This window comes from Lissotriton vulgaris, chromosome 2_1, assembly GCF_964263255.1.
Source record: "Lissotriton vulgaris chromosome 2_1, aLisVul1.2, whole genome shotgun sequence".
NCBI lineage: Eukaryota > Metazoa > Chordata > Amphibia > Caudata > Salamandridae > Lissotriton > Lissotriton vulgaris.
In genome coordinates this window covers 1866965155-1866981886 of record NC_141687.1, presented here as the reverse complement: position 1 = coordinate 1866981886, position 16732 = coordinate 1866965155, and the positions used below count along the sequence as shown (strand labels likewise).

Below are 16732 nucleotides of genomic sequence, written 5' to 3'. Positions count from 1 at the left end.
GATTGGGAGGACAGTATATAGTCTATGGTAGTTAGAAAGCCTCTTCCATGAAAAGTGGGGGAAAAATCCTTCTGTGGCTCTACTAACTCGTTTGCATAGTCCAGATCTAAAGAAAATAGGATCTCATTTAACTTGTTCCCACAGGTCGAATGTGCGAAATGGGGCATGGGGGTACCATGCTCGTTTTGCAATCCACAGTTTCCATTCTTGTGGGTGGAACAGAGTGGGAGATTGAAATCACCGCCCCATAATAGGTGTACTATATTGGGGTTAGAATCGTTTAGCAGGGATATTAAAAAAGTGGCAATCTCCACTAGGATTGTCAAGCAATCCATTGTGGTTGAATTATTATAGTAGTTCGTAAAGATATAAGTGGAATCGTTAGTGAAATTTATTTGCATGATTTGATATGACGGGAAGTCTTTTAGCATTTTAATGGATATAGAAGGGAGAGTATTGGCGACATAAATCACAAGACCTCCCTTAGGCCTGCCCAAAGCTCCCTGCACTGCTGGGGTAAAAAAGGCTTTGTATCCCGTTAAATGTATTGCGGTAGTGGACCATGTTTTCTGGAAACATAGTACTTGGTGTTTCCTTACTGTTTCAAACCATGATTCTAGGGTTAATTTAGAGAACAGTCCTGCGACGTTCCAGTACATTATGGAAAGGTTCAATTTACTGAAATCAGGGGGAGTGTGTGGATCAGGGGGTTCACTAGAAAATCTCTCTATTGGGGTCAGAGGAGAGTTAGTTGTATCTCTCAAATCATTTAGCTGATGAGCGTTTAGATCTATGCTGTCCATATGGATAACCGAAACATTGGTCATCACTACATTAGGAATAGTAGGGAGGGTATCTGCAATAGTCTCAGGCTGGGAGTTAATATTAGTGGGCGAGAATTGTTGTAATTGACTTCCGAATTTAAATAAGCATGACTGAGGTCTAGGGGTCGATGGAGAAAGCGTAGTATGGGCTTGGGCATTCTTGGTCTTAAATTTTTGGGGCCTTAACGGTCAATCGACCATCTCTTGACAGTCCTAGCGGTTTCTTGTTGGAATACCCTGCCAACCCTCCAGTGGATGGTAGGGTCTGCCTTGCCAAGGCTGTTTGTGCCATTCTCTAGTTCTATTTCTATTTCCATGGCCATAGCTATATCCCACCTGTTTCCATTGGTCATCTTGAGGGTGGTGCCAATTCGGAATGGAAGTATATTGATAGGTATTCAATGGTGGATAGAAGAAAGAAAGGTGTTGGGCATCTATTCCGCCTTTTTTCTCCAAAGAGAGCCATGAACAGATGTGATTCACGGTAGATGGATCCCTGCAGGTTACTATAATGCAGTCTCCGGGGATCGACTTGGGTTCTTCCCCTATCCATATGACTCTGCGAACTGTGGAGATCCCTCCAGAGTGATGCGATTCTAGTGGTCTATTTATGCTTAGCCACTGCATGACCTTATTCTTAAGTGACCAAGCTGTTTCAGTTATGCCATCCGTTAATTCAGGTACGCCTGTGAGAATGGTTGTGTATGGGGTTGCCTCTAATGGGAGGTGCACTGGGCGCCTAAATCTTGATGTCTTTTTAGTTATCAACTGGGGTTGTGCAACTATTGGTTTAGGGGATGAGGGTGTCAATTTATTTGTAAGATGATTTATGGTTGCGTTAACTACTGGTTTCCCGGTTTTTCCTATTTTTACTGGACCTATAGTGGGCGTGTGTTGAAACGACTCCATAGTGGTTTTAGTCTTTTGCACACTAGGTATTGGAACTTGCTGTTTTTGTATTGGAAGACTGGGTTTTGGTTTTTGAGGGGGTGGAATAGTCGGGGCAGGTTGCTTGGTTGCTACAACTGATTGTTGCTGGTGAGGTACTTTTGAGTGATGGGTAGCGTTTTCTGTCCCTTGCTTGGGTAAGTGTCGATTATTTGTGCTGGGATATGTTCGTGATAAGATTGCTAGTTGGGCTTCCAAGTTTCTTAGGCTAATTTGTATAGGTTTGAACTGTTCTGAAAGAAGGTCTTTGATTGAGGTTAATATTTGTGATGTGGTCTTACATATTTTACAGGGGTTATCTATGTCCTCGATAAAAATAGGAGGTGGTAAAAAATTGTTTTCTTCTGAAGTAATTGTCATTGATTGTGCGGGTTGTGTTAACTGTTTGGATCGATCCCACCCAGGTTCCCTCTCAAGTCCCATGCAATGAGCAGGAGCTACTGTATTTTCAGATGGGTGGGGGTTACCTTGTTTAGGGATAGCTCCTTCCCTTATACCTCGAAGGTGTTTATCTATAGTTGTTTCTAGTCTTTGGCAGGCTTCTAAGTCCGGGGTGGCCTCTAGATCATCTGATAGTAGTGATTCGGACTCTAATTGTGTTACTGATAGATCAACTGAACATGGAACTGTATTAATATCAGCAATAGTCACTGGTAAGGCCAGGGAGCAGGTAGGTAAGGTTTGCTGGATGGGGGAAGCTGCAGATGCTAGAAGTCCCAGAGACGATCGCTTAGCTTTCGTGAGATCCAGAGACAAACGTTTAGCATTCATAAGGTCAAGTGACACTCTGCGCTCCAGAAGGGAAATGCTATGATCAATTACCTCGGTGGTCCTTGAGATAAATTGATCTATTGGACCGGTGATTTGGGCTACAGCCAGAGCATTTTTGGTTTTACTTCTGGTTCTTCCAGGCATGGTGGACATAGAAGGAATCCTATGTGCAGGGAGGTGTACAAACTGGTGTTAGGAGCCAAAGGGAGTAGCCCGGTCCGGTCTCTACCGGGCACTAACGGGCAACAACGGGCCCGCCCTTGGCCCGGGCTTCGCCCCGGGCTACGACCCGCTCTCGTCCCGCGTTGCGCGTTGCTAGGTTTGGTTAAATCCGGTTAGATGAGGAGAGGTGTGGCTCTGGGAGGGGGCGCGGCTCACGCGGGAAGAGGACCCAGCTGTTGGTGGTGAATGCTGGTCCTCGCAGTCCCGGGGGCCGCGCCTCTCACCTCCTCTGCGGCCACGGAGTTGGTCCTTTCCTGGCTCTGGATTCAGGGACAGTCGGCAGTCTTAGAAGCTACTCCTGTAGCGAAGGGCGGTGATTGCTTGGCAGAGAAACCTCTAAGCGAGCGGCTCCCGCGAAGCGGGGGCCGCGAGAGGTAAAATACGATCAGCTGGAGGTGTGGCTCTGGGAGGGGGCGCGGCTCACGCGGGAAGGGGACCCAGCTGTTGGTGGTGAATGCTGGTCCTCGCAGTCCCGGGGGCCGCGCCTCTCACCTCCTCTGCGGCCACGGAGTTGGTCCTTTCCTCGCTCTGGATTCAGGGACAGTCGGCAGTCTTAGAAGCTACTCCTGTAGCGAAGGGCGGTGATTGCTTGGCAGAGAAACCTCTAAGCGAGCGGCACAAATACAATTTTGTATGAAGATGTCTGCTTTGGGGCATGAAACTCTGCCTAGCTGACGCTGCAGACTCTCTGCAAGCAGGGTACTTCAAGCCGTTTTCTCTTAGTGATTTTGTGTATTATCAAGAACAGAACTTCAAGTCACTGTATTATCAAGTAAAGGTCTATGTGGTACGCCAGACATTGGCAGCGTTAGTCTGGATGGAGCCTGGAAGGATCTTGTCACCTCTCGGTGTTCCCAAGAATAGAGCTTCGAGTCATTCTACTATTACCATAAATACATCTTTAATCAACTCTGGATTTTATTAGGACCAGATATGGATTTCCGTAGTCTTAAGTGCAGAACACTGTGTATTTGTGGGTGTAGGGAGTGAGGGACTTTGATGGAATCCACATAATCCCAAGATCAGTGTTTTGAATCTCTGCAGAAGATAGTTTAGGTGGGTATCATATGCTGAGCCCTGGGTACCTTTTTACTATCTTCTTGGCAAACTTTGAGTTTTTGTTTTTTTAAAGAGCTCTGGGGGAGTATGTGTACTATCAAAAAATGACTTACTGATAACAGTGTTCTCTGTAACTTTAGGTACCAGGAGCATTACTTTGATGGCCTTGTAGGTCTAAGAGTGGGTCTAAGTATTTCCAAGTCGAGGGCCTTTAGAGGTTCTGTACTCTACGGCTGAAGCTGTAATATTGTAGAAAAAACAGAACACTTGGTCTTGGCAGAAGCAACCTTCTCGACCAGTCCAGTTACCTCAGCAAATGTACTGCTCCTTTCATGTAGGAGTAGATCTAAGTGTTGCCAGAAAACAGCAGCAGATCCAGTCTCCTCTGCCCTTTGCTGCCTCTGCTGCCTTAAAAGCTTTCTAACTCCCCATCCGTCTTCCAGTTGGGGGACTTCTACCACTTTTCTACCAGTTAGGAGATGATTACGACTGATTGAGCTTATCAGCAAGGACTACGCCCTACCATTCCTGTCCCTCCCTCCAAACCGCCCTCCTTCTGCTAGGGTGTGAACTATGGTACATGCCCCCATTCTGAAGGCAGAAGTTCAGTCAAGGTAATACCCACTTGGACAAGAGGGCTATAGAGAGTCACAACCTTCTTATATCTTTACTTCTTAGCCCTCAAGAATGGTGGAGGTCTCCTCCTTCTCAATTTGTCATTTAGCAGGACAAGTTCAAGTTGATATTTCTGAGCTAAGTCTTGTTGGCTTTGAATACTGGGGGTTGGCTGGTATCTCTGTATCTCCATGACTCCTACTTCCATCTTTCAACTTTCCCCATTCACAGGTGTTGACCATTTGTGTCCTAGCACAATTTATGGTCTTGATGTTTACAAGAGTGCCTTTTGTTTTCATGAAAGTGCTGGTAGTTTGACGGCTTAACTGAAATGGTAGTAATCTATGTATTTTCATACTTGGATGGCTGGCCTAGTGAAGGCAGCATCTTTGGTGTACAGTGACTCTTCTCCATCACTTGGGTCCTACCTCACTCCAGCACAGAGTTTGACCTTAAAAAATGCAGAGCTGAAAATGTCCTGCATTAAATATTTTCCTCCTCCATTGTGATCATAAACATTTGGGAGAGGCTTCTGACTCAAATACATCTCTTGATCATACAGGTCTTATGTCTAATTTCCCTCATGGCTGTTGGTTTCACATGCCAGATGGAGGATGATGTCCCTCCAGTGGTGATTGGGAAGTCATTGGCTCAAACACCAAAGAAGCCTCTCCGGTCTGATGCAGATATTCCAGTCAGTTCATTTTGTTCTACACTGGAGGATGAACGTTTTCATTCTCGAAGTAGGTCTCCCGTTCGGCGCTTTGCTAGCAAACACATCCTACAGAGGTCACCGACTCCTCCTCGCTGGGCTTGGGCACCCATTTGGGGTACATGCAGCACAGGCCCTTTGGTTCATGTCAGAAGGGCATCTGCAAATAAATGTGCTTAAGCTGCGGGTGGTACACTTTGCCATGAAGTAATTTCTGTCTTCTATCTCAGTAAGCACCTTTCAGATTCTGTCGGACAACTCCTCCACTGTCCATTACATTAATTAATAGGCAGGGTTGTGTTGGGTCCTGGACTCTGTGTTGGGAGATGATTTGCCTAACAGTGACTGCAGCATTGGAGGATTTTCCTGGTAGCGGCGATCTGGCATATATTCCCTCAATGTGACAGCTCTCAATTGCCCCTCTCTCAAGAAGCAAGAGTGGGAACTACAGCTCGAAGTAAAAGTGTTCTCCAGACTCTGGTGGCCATCCCTAGACTTCTTCGCCACATCCTAAAACATGAAGAGGCCTATTTACAAACTACATTTTATTGTAATTTAGTAGTTCTACAATAGTACTACTAAATTACTACAAAATTATATTCACAAACATACAAGTGTAAATATCCACCTCCACGTCTCCTGTCATTTCTGTGGGGAGATCCTCACACATTTAAGTTTACTAATTAGTAGTAAAATTAGGAGGGACCGGGGAAGTGGTTGTAAATTGGGGATACTTTCTACAAAACAGGTAGGGTTTAGCAAGGAGTAGGAATGGTTTAAGAAATTGTTATAGAGGGAGCTAAACTCACCCACAAACGAATAAGCCTTTTTTTGCTACTCACAAACTGTACTTCTAAAGGTACTACAGCGAAAAAGGACCACAAACAGTAGCAAATGTGCTGTATCCCAGAGTTGGTGTCTAGCACATCATATAGCCAACCACTGGTACTGCAACACCCTCCCATAGTAATGGTGGCAGAGGTCTTCTCATCCACGGAGATCTCAATTCGGTAAATTATGTGGAAATTTAAAAAGGTTTATTAAACTTGATTTTTTTTTATATTTGTTGTTGTTAAATATTGATGTAAATTCATTTTATATATTTATTTAAATGTAGAACAATATAAAAAAATGGTACAGCACTATAAAGTAAATTTTGAATTAAGCAGTTAATTCACATCTATATAATTAAATTAACAGTAGTTTTTAAAAAGATTTATTAAGAAAAAAATCCACGTAAATTAAAATGTTCATAGTTATTCATTTAGTTTTAAAAATGAAAAGGTATTTATAGAAATAATATAAATTTTTTTTTTGACAATTAAAGATACTTAAAAAAATATTTTTTAATTACATTTACGATTTTAACTTTAAATTAATTATATATATATGTGCTTGTGTGTGTGTGTGTATATTGTCTAACGTCTACTTTGATCAAGGAACCTAAGAAAGCTAATATGATCCAAGGGTTTTTTCCGTGTCGGAAATGTAAGGCCTGCAGGCATAGCCACAATTGCAAAACACTCAAATTGTCATTAGAGCATGAACCACATAAAATCATTAAACATCTTCATTGCAACACTGATTTTGCGATTTATGCACTACGTTGCCCATGCAATAAATTTTATATTGGGTGTACGACCAAACCAGCAAAAATGAGAATACTGGAACACCTTAGGGCAATAATAAACTTAAATCAGCAATATCCAATGGCAAGACATTTTTCCACAGAACACAATCAAAATCCTGACCTTCTTGAATTCACGGTAATTGACTGCATTGAGAAAAGAGAGAGGGGAGGAAACAGATGGCTGGAGCTCCGTAAACTGGAGTCAAAATACATCATCCAGTATGACACTTTACAGCCTAAGGGTCACAACTTGGGTGATGAGTTGGCAATTCATCTATACAGTTAGGATTGTTTATTGACATGTTAAACCATGACAGCCGCCATAGAAACTTCTCCATTCCGATGGATTTTAATACGTTTTAATAATTGTGATCAAACATAACCTAGAAAAGCATAAATAAGAATATCATTGTTGTTTTCTTTGCTTTGCAGGGTGTTGACACTGATCAGTGAAAACATGAAGATGTATGCCCACTTGGGCAAAATAACTCCTACAAACAGCATCATGCCCACTGGGGCAATATTTCGTGATTCTTAATTTTCCAAAAATTTTGGGGACAAACAACAGTAATGTTATTGAACAAAAAACGGACTATTTAATTTAAAATGATGCATAAACATGTGGTTTTAACATGTGACAACACTGTGTCAATAATTGTAACCCTGCATTAATTTAATAACCACTTGGTTAACACAGAGCAACATTGTAACATTGTTAGTATTTTGTTTATGTTGATTGGTCACATGCACGCAAAATATGTGTTTGTATCACTTTAAAAGGAATGGCAATGGAACAGACCTGGACCCGTGAGCAAGAAGTCAGCTGACTTCGAAACGCGAAGGGTAATATTCCTTGTGCCTGAATAAATCCTTCTGCACACTATTGGGGCTTCGACTCTGGTTCTTTCTTTGCGAGAAGGTTTTCCAGGAGGTGACTGAATATATATAGATATATATATATATCTATATATATTCAAAAAGTCTTAATAATTGAATGTAACCTTTTTTTCCTATGGGTTCTATTTTTAGTCCCATTATTTTCTACAGGCTGATGTTGCAGTATCAGTGGCTTGTCGTGTCTGGTGCTGGTGTACTACTGTTTCTTTATCAGGAGGTGGAAACACTTTTGAGTAACTTTGCGTTTTGATTTTGCAAATAGCCCAAAGTAGTAAAGTTACTCAAAATTGTAAGATAAAATTTGCCTGTAGTAAATCTAGGCATATAGATAAACCTTTGTGAATAGGCCCTGAATTGTCCTTAATTTTGTGCCAAGCTCTTCACTCTGAATGGATGCCGGCAGGTTCCGCTGATCTTGGATTCTGCTCTATGTGATTCCTCTTATTCTGCATTTGTTGAATGTCCTGCAGGATGTATGCCATAGTTGGACAGAGCTGATCCTTTTTGTCTCAGATTGGAAGTTAGCACTACATATTTGGCTGCTTCTTCATCTCTCATGCAGGATGGACCTTCTGTTCCAGCAGGATGAAAATACCCTCCACCCCAATTCCCAAATGAGTAGTGCAAGTCCTTTTGCCACCCTGCCTACATTGCAGATACAATCTTGGCTGCCAAAAACCCACCACAAAATCCATTTATGCAGATTGCTGAAACACGTTTATGTAATGGCCTGAGTTACAAGGCTTGGAATCCCTTTTAAACATGACTATCTGGTGATCTGATGTTAGCATTATGCACTGTCGTTTGCATACCTGGTGCCAGCATCGGCTACAGTGTACAGATACATGGCAGCCCTACTTGCCGCAGTTGGTTTTGGCCTTTTGTATGGCCCTTTCTATTACCCTACGAAAGAAAAGGAGTTAGGTCCTTGGGTGGGACTGAGGGAACGGGCTGGACCGTATATAACTGGCAAAAGCAAGGAGAAGTGCCCACGCCCTCGTGTATTATTATAGAATCAATCAAAAGGAATACCAAGTGCAAATTTATGAAACTTGGTAAGGTACTTTTATTTATACCTGTTACTCACATTATTTTTAAATTATTTTTATAAGAACTTTTATGTTTTGGCAGAAAACTTGCCGCAGTTGGTTTTGGCCTTTTGTATGGCCCTTTCTATTACCCTAGCATCCTTCTTCTCTCATCCTTATCCTACCAAGGAAGAGAAGAGGTTGCATTGACTGGTTCCCAAACATGCCATTTCCTACTACATTGACTGCACTTGACAGGACTGAGAGGATGGCTAGCTCTTAGTGGGCTTTTCCAGAGGCAAGAAAAGCAAGTTAATGACCTAATGCATGTCGTCTGTGTGCTGATTGCGACACTACAATGCACCATTTCGATTTGGGTCATGCTGTTAATTAAGATCTTCTATGCCTTGACCAAGAAAGACCCTCTGGAGGACACTAGGACCATGGCTGTTTCCACATCTGGTATCGGACATCCACTGGATTGCAAAATGATAATCTCTGCAGACATCTCTAAACATTATTGCCTCAGAATCCAATAACACAGTGACCGATACGTTGCCAAGGATGTGCTGCATAACTTCCTCGATTAAAATTGCACTACTCAATCTCACCTCCTCTTATTCATTCTTAAGGTGAGGAATCTGCTGGAAGGTGCATTTATCAGAAATAAATGTTACTTAACTTTGGTAAGAACATTTCTGGTGAACACGTAATCGTCCTGCAGATTCCCTCCCACTCTGCCACCACCCGGATGAATCAGTGCCATTGAATAATAAAATGCCAAGATATGGAAGTGAGTTTTGTTGCCTTTATTTTTGCTGCCTGGAATCCTCTCAGCACTCCTACCAGAGACGGCAAAAGCATCTGAAAGTGATGTCAGGGTTTAGGTTGACACCTACAATATGGTGTTAATATTTTGTCTAGTGGGAAGAGTCGTGACTGAAATCTCATGGTGCAACTTGACAGAGCTGTGGAACTACTGTAGGGAAAGAAAAGCATCCAAATTAGTTTTACTCCTGGCATTAACTGAATGAAGACTATATATTCACCAGAAATATAATTGTTGAAGGTAGCTTGTACTTTAAGCTAGATTTCATTGATATAATGAAAATTACAAACATCCCTAGTCATAACCTTTATACTCCTTGAAACTCTCAGGGATGTCTAAGGGAAAAGACGCTGAAATGCCACCAATATACCGCCCATCCCTCTATGATCAGTCTTGACCCTTCTATGGGAGAACATGAGCCATGCGGCTTTAGCATTTGTTATGGAAGTGTAATTCACCTTTGCTTCCACTGCTTTTCCCTTGAGTCCTACTCAAAACAAGCATTTCCAATGCAATCTGTCTCACCTTTGGAACTTTATATGTATTTAGCTATGCAGCACATTAGCCTGGGTGGCAGTTGAACAAGCAGAAAGTAATTCTGGAATTTTACTGACCTCTACTGGTTGTTTTCTATCGAGACAGTTAAATAGAGGCAGTTGAACAGAAAAAAAGTCCCTAAGCGGAAGCAGACAAGTCCTAGGGCTGATCTCCAGAACACACACAGTACATATACATATAAGTATATACAAGAGATCTTGAATGCTCGACCTAATAAAAATGGCTTTTGTTGAAGGTTTTATACTAAAGTATATACAAGAAGTCTCGAATGCTCGACCTAACAAAAATGACTTGTTTAAGGTAAAGTTTTTCTATTGTGTTTTTTGACAGAAGTCCGTTTTCTTGCCATTGGTATTGATTCCCCAAAGAAAGGGCTTTCTTATTAGAATGGTATGGCTACTTGCTCCTTGTGCAACTGATGCTTCCTCCCGGCTGTGTCTCATCTTCTTATTTTAGAATTCTGAGAATTATTTTCAGTGCTCCTAATTTAGCTATAATACAGACACTGTTTGCTCCTTTTAAAAAGTTACATTCGCATTGTATTACTAATTGAGTTTTTTCATTCTTTATCCTTTGTTTCAGTATTGTTTTGTTTATTTATTCTTAGTGTATTTCTAAATTGTGTATTATTATTTTTTTACATTTTGTTTCTTACGATTGTACAGAATAAAAAAATAATATTAATAATGCTCACGCCTGGGATGGGCAGCCTAAAATGTACAGCCCCTTGACACCGGTGCCACACTGGAAGTTTGGATCCCAGGTCACCAAAACTCGAAATAAATACCTTAGTACATAGAGATGCCCAAAACATAGAGACAAGCGTGATCTCGGAAGGATACTATAAAATGTTAGTACTTACAACGAGCACTTCAGATACCAAATTCATGTTTACAGAGAGGATACCATAATGACTTAATACATACATTGACCACACCTGAGAGATGAGACAGAGGCACAAATCATAGAAACGCATTGTTCAGAGAGGAGACTATATAATAGTAACACATATGACACTCTCTAAGAACACCGTATATTTTCCAGTGACTGGACGCATACTTTATGTTATGTTATGTTATCTGTGTCTTTTATAGCGCTCGGCTACTCCAAGGAGTGTCCTGGCGCTTTTATTTTAAACCTGTAACAGAGAACACAACAGGGCAAATAAAAAGAAACCAGAAATAAATAGAGAGCAAATCTAAAGAGCAAAAAGCCAGGTTTTAAGGCCCTTCCTAAAAGCTAACAAATTGGAAGTGCTACGCAGTGGCACGTGCAGAGTGTTCCATAGCTGAGGTGCCAACAGCCTGAAGGACCGGCCCCCAATGCGTGCCCTTTTTACCCGAGGAACCACGGCAAGGAACAAAGACTCAGATCTCAGGGATCGGGCAGGACGGTAAAAAACTAGCCTCTTTTGAAGGTATTTCGCTCCAGAAGCATAGAGAGCCTTATGAGCCAAGGTCAAGGCCTTAAAAACTATCCGCTTCCAGATAGGAAGCCAATGGAGTGACTGCAGGAGGCCAGAGGTACTGGCTCGCCCATGAAGGCCAAAAATGGCACGTGCTGCCGAGTTCTGGACCACCTGCAGCCGTTGCAAAAGATACTCCGGCAGGCCGAGATAAAGGACATTGGAATAGTCCAATCTCGAGCCGATTAAGGCCTGAACCGTAATTTTCCTGTGATCTTCCGGGAGCAAAGGAAGAAATTTGCGGAGCATCCTGAGGAGGCCGAAGCATGTACCCGTTAAGCCCAGAATCTGGGATCTCAACGTCAGGCCGTTATCAATCTTCACCCCCAGATTCTTGGCTAGCTGGGAAGAACCTGCTGGAGGGAACATGTTAACAGGCCACCATTTCTGCCAATCTGGGTCAGACCGACAACCGAAGAAGAGTACCTCAGATTTATCAGAGTTGCACTTGAGGCTGTTAAGCTGGAACCAATTAAAGACAGCCCCAAGGCACCCACGGATACTCTCGCCGTCAAAATCTGCTCCCTTCATTTATTTATTTATTTATTTATTTAACTTATATAGCGCGTTATAACCTCCGGGGTCTCTAAGCGCTGTTTGTCCAGATTTACATAGTGAGGTACGGCATTCACTTGATCCCACTCGTGCGCCTAGGGTCTGCTCCATGCTTGCTTAAAAAGTACAGTTTTTAATTTTCACATGAAGGATAATAAATTGCTTTCCTTCCTAAGTTCTGGAGCCAATTTGTTCCACAAGGCTGGGAGTGTGTTGGAAAAAGCACGTCCCCCCACCGTGGTCAGTTTGAAGCGGGATTGGGACAAAAGGGTAGCGTCCGACGAGCGCAAGGTCCTGCCCGGTATATAAGGGAATAGGCGGGATTTCAAATATCTTGGTGCTTTACCATACAGCGCCTTGTGTACGATGCACAGTCCTTTAAAGACAACCCTCTGACGAATCGGGAGCCAATGTAGCTCCTGCATCAGGGGGGAAGAATGGGCCGTCCTGGGTTTTTTATAAATCAACCTGGCTGCACCTTCCCACACGTAAAGAGGAGCTGGGTATGATCGGCATAGGATACGATCTGGGCCCCAGATCTCATAGTTTACACCAGAGAGATGTGATTCATAGAGACCAAAATAACAAAGAAGCATTGTACAGAGAAGAGACCATAGAGACTTCACACATACATGACTAAACCATACAGACTTGATACACAGAGAAATACACCGCAGAGATGTCATCAATTTGCAGTAGTTGTGTTCGATTTATCTTGTTTGTGTCTACCAATCCTGTGTAATGTTAGATTTTAAACTCAATGACTTTAATTCTTTATGTATCTAATAATCTTCTATCACCACTACAGCTTTCCAAGAGTATGTGTACATTTACTGAAATACAGACTTTTTGTTTTGTCACAGTCACTGTGGACATGGGAAACAAGCAACCCACGCTGAGCAATGGCTCCGCCGGCCAGTGCCCTGTAATAGGAAGCATTCAGGCTGCCTATAAGGAAGGAGACCCCTGCAAAGCCCTTGAGCTTGTCAAGTCAGCCTGTGAAGAAAACATACTGAAGCTTGAAAAGGTACTTGAAAATCTCTGGATAATGGAATGCTTCTGTTTATTGATCAAACTGACTTTTATAGAAAGAAAAGTTTATGAACATGTGTAACTTGAGCCTTTCTTTATCTAACAAAATACAACTTTACAGGATACATAATTTCTCTGTGTATTTGTCTATTTTTAGTTCTCAGTGCAAAACAGTCAGGCCTTTTCTCTGGGCTCTGGGGCAGTCAGTGAGTACTGGACAGTGTCTGATGGGTGATGTTGTTTACCAGTGATATTCCAGAGCCTGTGGCACCATTTGCACACTATGTAAAAAAAAAATACAGGTTACTTCTAGTCCTCTTGGATAGCCAGGTTACTTACAGTCTACTTAGATACCTACATTATTCCCTTTATGCACTAAGAGCAGTCAAGTCTTACACTTAAAGGTGGTAGAGAGTCTCGAACGGAGATACAGCTGACACAAAATATTTCACACAGTAACCTCAATATCCACCACAAGGATCTTCTTGTAAAGATTGCTGTTTTATTTACACACAGGAAAGTAATGCACTTAAATTGTAAACAGCCTAAAAATGAAAATGAAATTTGACTCCAAATGCAACTCTCATTATAAGACAAAAATACAAATAATATGTGGCTTTATGGCCAATAGTATTTTATGGCGGAGGGATCTGGCATTCTTAGGTAACTTCAGGAACTATTAGGTCTCAATTCCTTTACTATCGACTGCCCATGTTGAGTTGAGGATGGCCAGTAAGTGGGGCTAAGGCACCGGCTAGAATGTTGCACTGTATGAAGATGGCTATGAGGCCTTGTTGGAATGGTGGTGGTTGGAATGTACACCTTTATGAGCATATGTTCTGTGTGTTTGATTCTGACGTTTGCCAGTTGGACTTTTCCTGTTGTGAGTTCACGTGTTGATGGCATCCAAAATGAACAGTGCTCCCACCCAGGTTCGCCAACCAAATTAGTTGATGTAGTGCTGCAAATTAGGAATGAAAGTAGGTTGGAAGGGATTTTGCTTGAGAGAAACACAGAATTAACTAACTCCATGTCTGTTTGACAAAACTACCAGCCTCTGCTTAGTAGTGTAATCTTATTCATTAGAGTTTGCATTGTTTTGGTTGGTTCTAGATTGAAATAATTGCTTTTACAGTCACCATTCCTTAGCCTTCTTTTTATTAAATGTTCTTTGATTAGATGATACCCATGCTAAACAGTTGTGATGGTTAAACCATGTCAGGCGTGCAACGCACATTGGGCTGATAAGTCTTCAGCTCCACCCCCCACATGTCATAGCCGGGGCTGGCTGTGCTGCTTCTGCCGTCCGATAGATCACTCACAGCCAAAGCCTCATGCTTCCGAGCCCATTTATAGCCGGGCCTTTTTTAGGTCGAGGACCGAAGGCTGGCTTGCCAGCCGGAAGTCGGAAATTTAGTGATCCTCAGTAGGGCAGTTTAACCCGCCTCTCTCCTCTGTCTCTCCTCCATTGGCTGGCTTCCTAAACGGAGGCCACCCATTGGAGGAGAGAGGCATCCCTCGAAAGAAACTCCATCTCTTTCGGATTCAGGGCGTGTTGGTTCTGTTCTTTCCACTTTTAAGCCCCGGCCCTTTTGGGCCAAACACGCCCCCGAATCTGAAATTTGCGGAGCTTTGAGGCAGCCATTTCTGCCCGATCCACCGCCGTCGCCAGAAGAAGTCCCGGCGTGGTGATCCCCCCCATCGGGTGCTCACCCGCTGTATATTTCAATTAAAGAGGGAGCCTACCCCTCATCAGCCCTGCATTACCGCCGCAGCCCAGGACACCCGAAAATTGCCGCTGCCGGCCCAGGGATCCTCTGAGAGGTTCTGTGCCTGCCTCCAAACTCCAGGGCCGCGCTGCGATTGGTTACCGCAGCCGCGACCCGAAGTACAGTGGGCCAGGCAGGAAGCGGACGGGAGATCTCCCCGCGCTCCTGCCTGGCCAGGAGAAGAAGCCCGTCCCCAGCCGCCGCCGACCGGAGAAGCCCAGCAGCCTGCCCGCGGCAGAGAGGAGTGCCGCCTCCCCAGACAGCCGGCGAGTGCCGTTTTTCTTGTTCCTATTGTCCTGTGTAAAACCACCCCAGCAAAACCGGTGCCCCTGTCAAGCGTCCCGTGTGTGCAGAAATATCGAAGGAGAACTTTGTATGACTGACCCTGTTTAAAAAATCAGGAGGGGCGTATGTAGGAAAGGAAGTTGTGTGGAAGCAAGTCTCTAAACAACGTGGCATCGTTTAAGATCAGAAATACACCGGTGCAGTTTTCTTTTGCTTCCGCGGCTGGGATGCCTCCGTGCATTCCTGCCTGCTTGGGAAGCCTCTGTGTTGTGGTCTGTGATGTCCACGCGTTGCTGCTTGTTTACTGCCGGAGTCTGATGCCTGCATATGATTCCTGTGTGCTCTCTCCGCATGTTGTGTGCACTAATGCCTGTGGCTCTGTGCTAAGCTCTCAGGGCTGCCTGCACACCGTTGCTCCTGCTTTTGATGTCACTGTGTGGGGGCAGCCTAGTTGATGCTTCTTTACTATTGCATGCAATATCTTGGTTGTCTTGTTTCCCTACTAGTGATTGATGTGTGTTCGGGCCTGCCTGCACGGATCTACTTCTCGGCATTTTTCATGACGGGAGTCCATATCTAGGCAACAAGGTACCCTGTGTTGACGAGAGAAATGCACGGTGTGCACAGGGCGCATAGTTCTACCTTTCGGCTCACCTGCCACGGACCCCGCCCCACACACCCTTTACTGGCCCTCCGTTTTTGTGCGCATCCTACCCTCAGATTATCCTATGCTTCTTTGAACAGTGTTATATCCATTCCCAGCAGCAGGCGTCCACATGAATCTGTGGCTCAGTTAAGCATTGCTCTCGAATTTCCTTGTGGCTTTGCAAATGGAAACACAAACACTCCACAGTTTTTTTGTGATGTGCTTTTCATGCATAACAATCCTTATCACTGGTCACGTTCTACTGTACTACGTCTAGGACAAGTCTGCTCGACAAGCCCTGTTAACCTGACCATTTACACCCACGTTGTGTCCCGCAAGAGGACGTTGTTTTGCTACTTGGTGATTTCAAAAACTACAATTTGATAGTTATGTTAATCAGTAATTTTGTCAAATTCGATCATTTTTTGCACTATTTTAAAACGACATTGCAACACTGGAGCTGTTCAACCAATAGAGTGATGGCTGGAATTTCAGATTACAAATCTGTCCACGCCTGCTGTTCACCTAGGCCAAATTTTAGTAAAGAAACGTCATCTTTGGTGTGGGGTATCTAAGGGGAATGTCTTGTCTTGTCATCACAAGCCTCTTTTTGACTCATGTGCATCTCCTGAACAAGTGGGTTGTTATTACCCGTGTTTATATTACACTAATGTGACATCATTTAGACTTTACTTTAATCTGTTGCTTCTCAATTATTCCGTGCATTATCGTGTTAGTGATACACTTTTTACGAAAAGATGAAAGTTCATGTGGGAATACGTGTTCTCTGCTTTTCAAGACAGTGTCCTGCGATAGTTTAGGTATCTTTAAATCCCAAAAATCCACATGTAGGATAAGTATTCCAAATGTATTGTTTATTTGCATTC

General features: G+C 43.2%; 1 protein-coding gene across 1 annotated transcript in view; it reads left to right on the top strand.

Moving 5' to 3' along the window:
* Positions 1-16732, top strand: part of LRRK1 (leucine rich repeat kinase 1) — a 758414-nt gene that overhangs the window by 282719 nt on the left and 458963 nt on the right. Inside the window, exon 3 of the mRNA XM_086958057.1 lies at positions 12977-13140. Within this exon, the coding sequence (XP_086814183.1) occupies positions 12977-13140 (164 nt within the window). The remainder of the gene's footprint in view (positions 1-12976; positions 13141-16732) is intronic.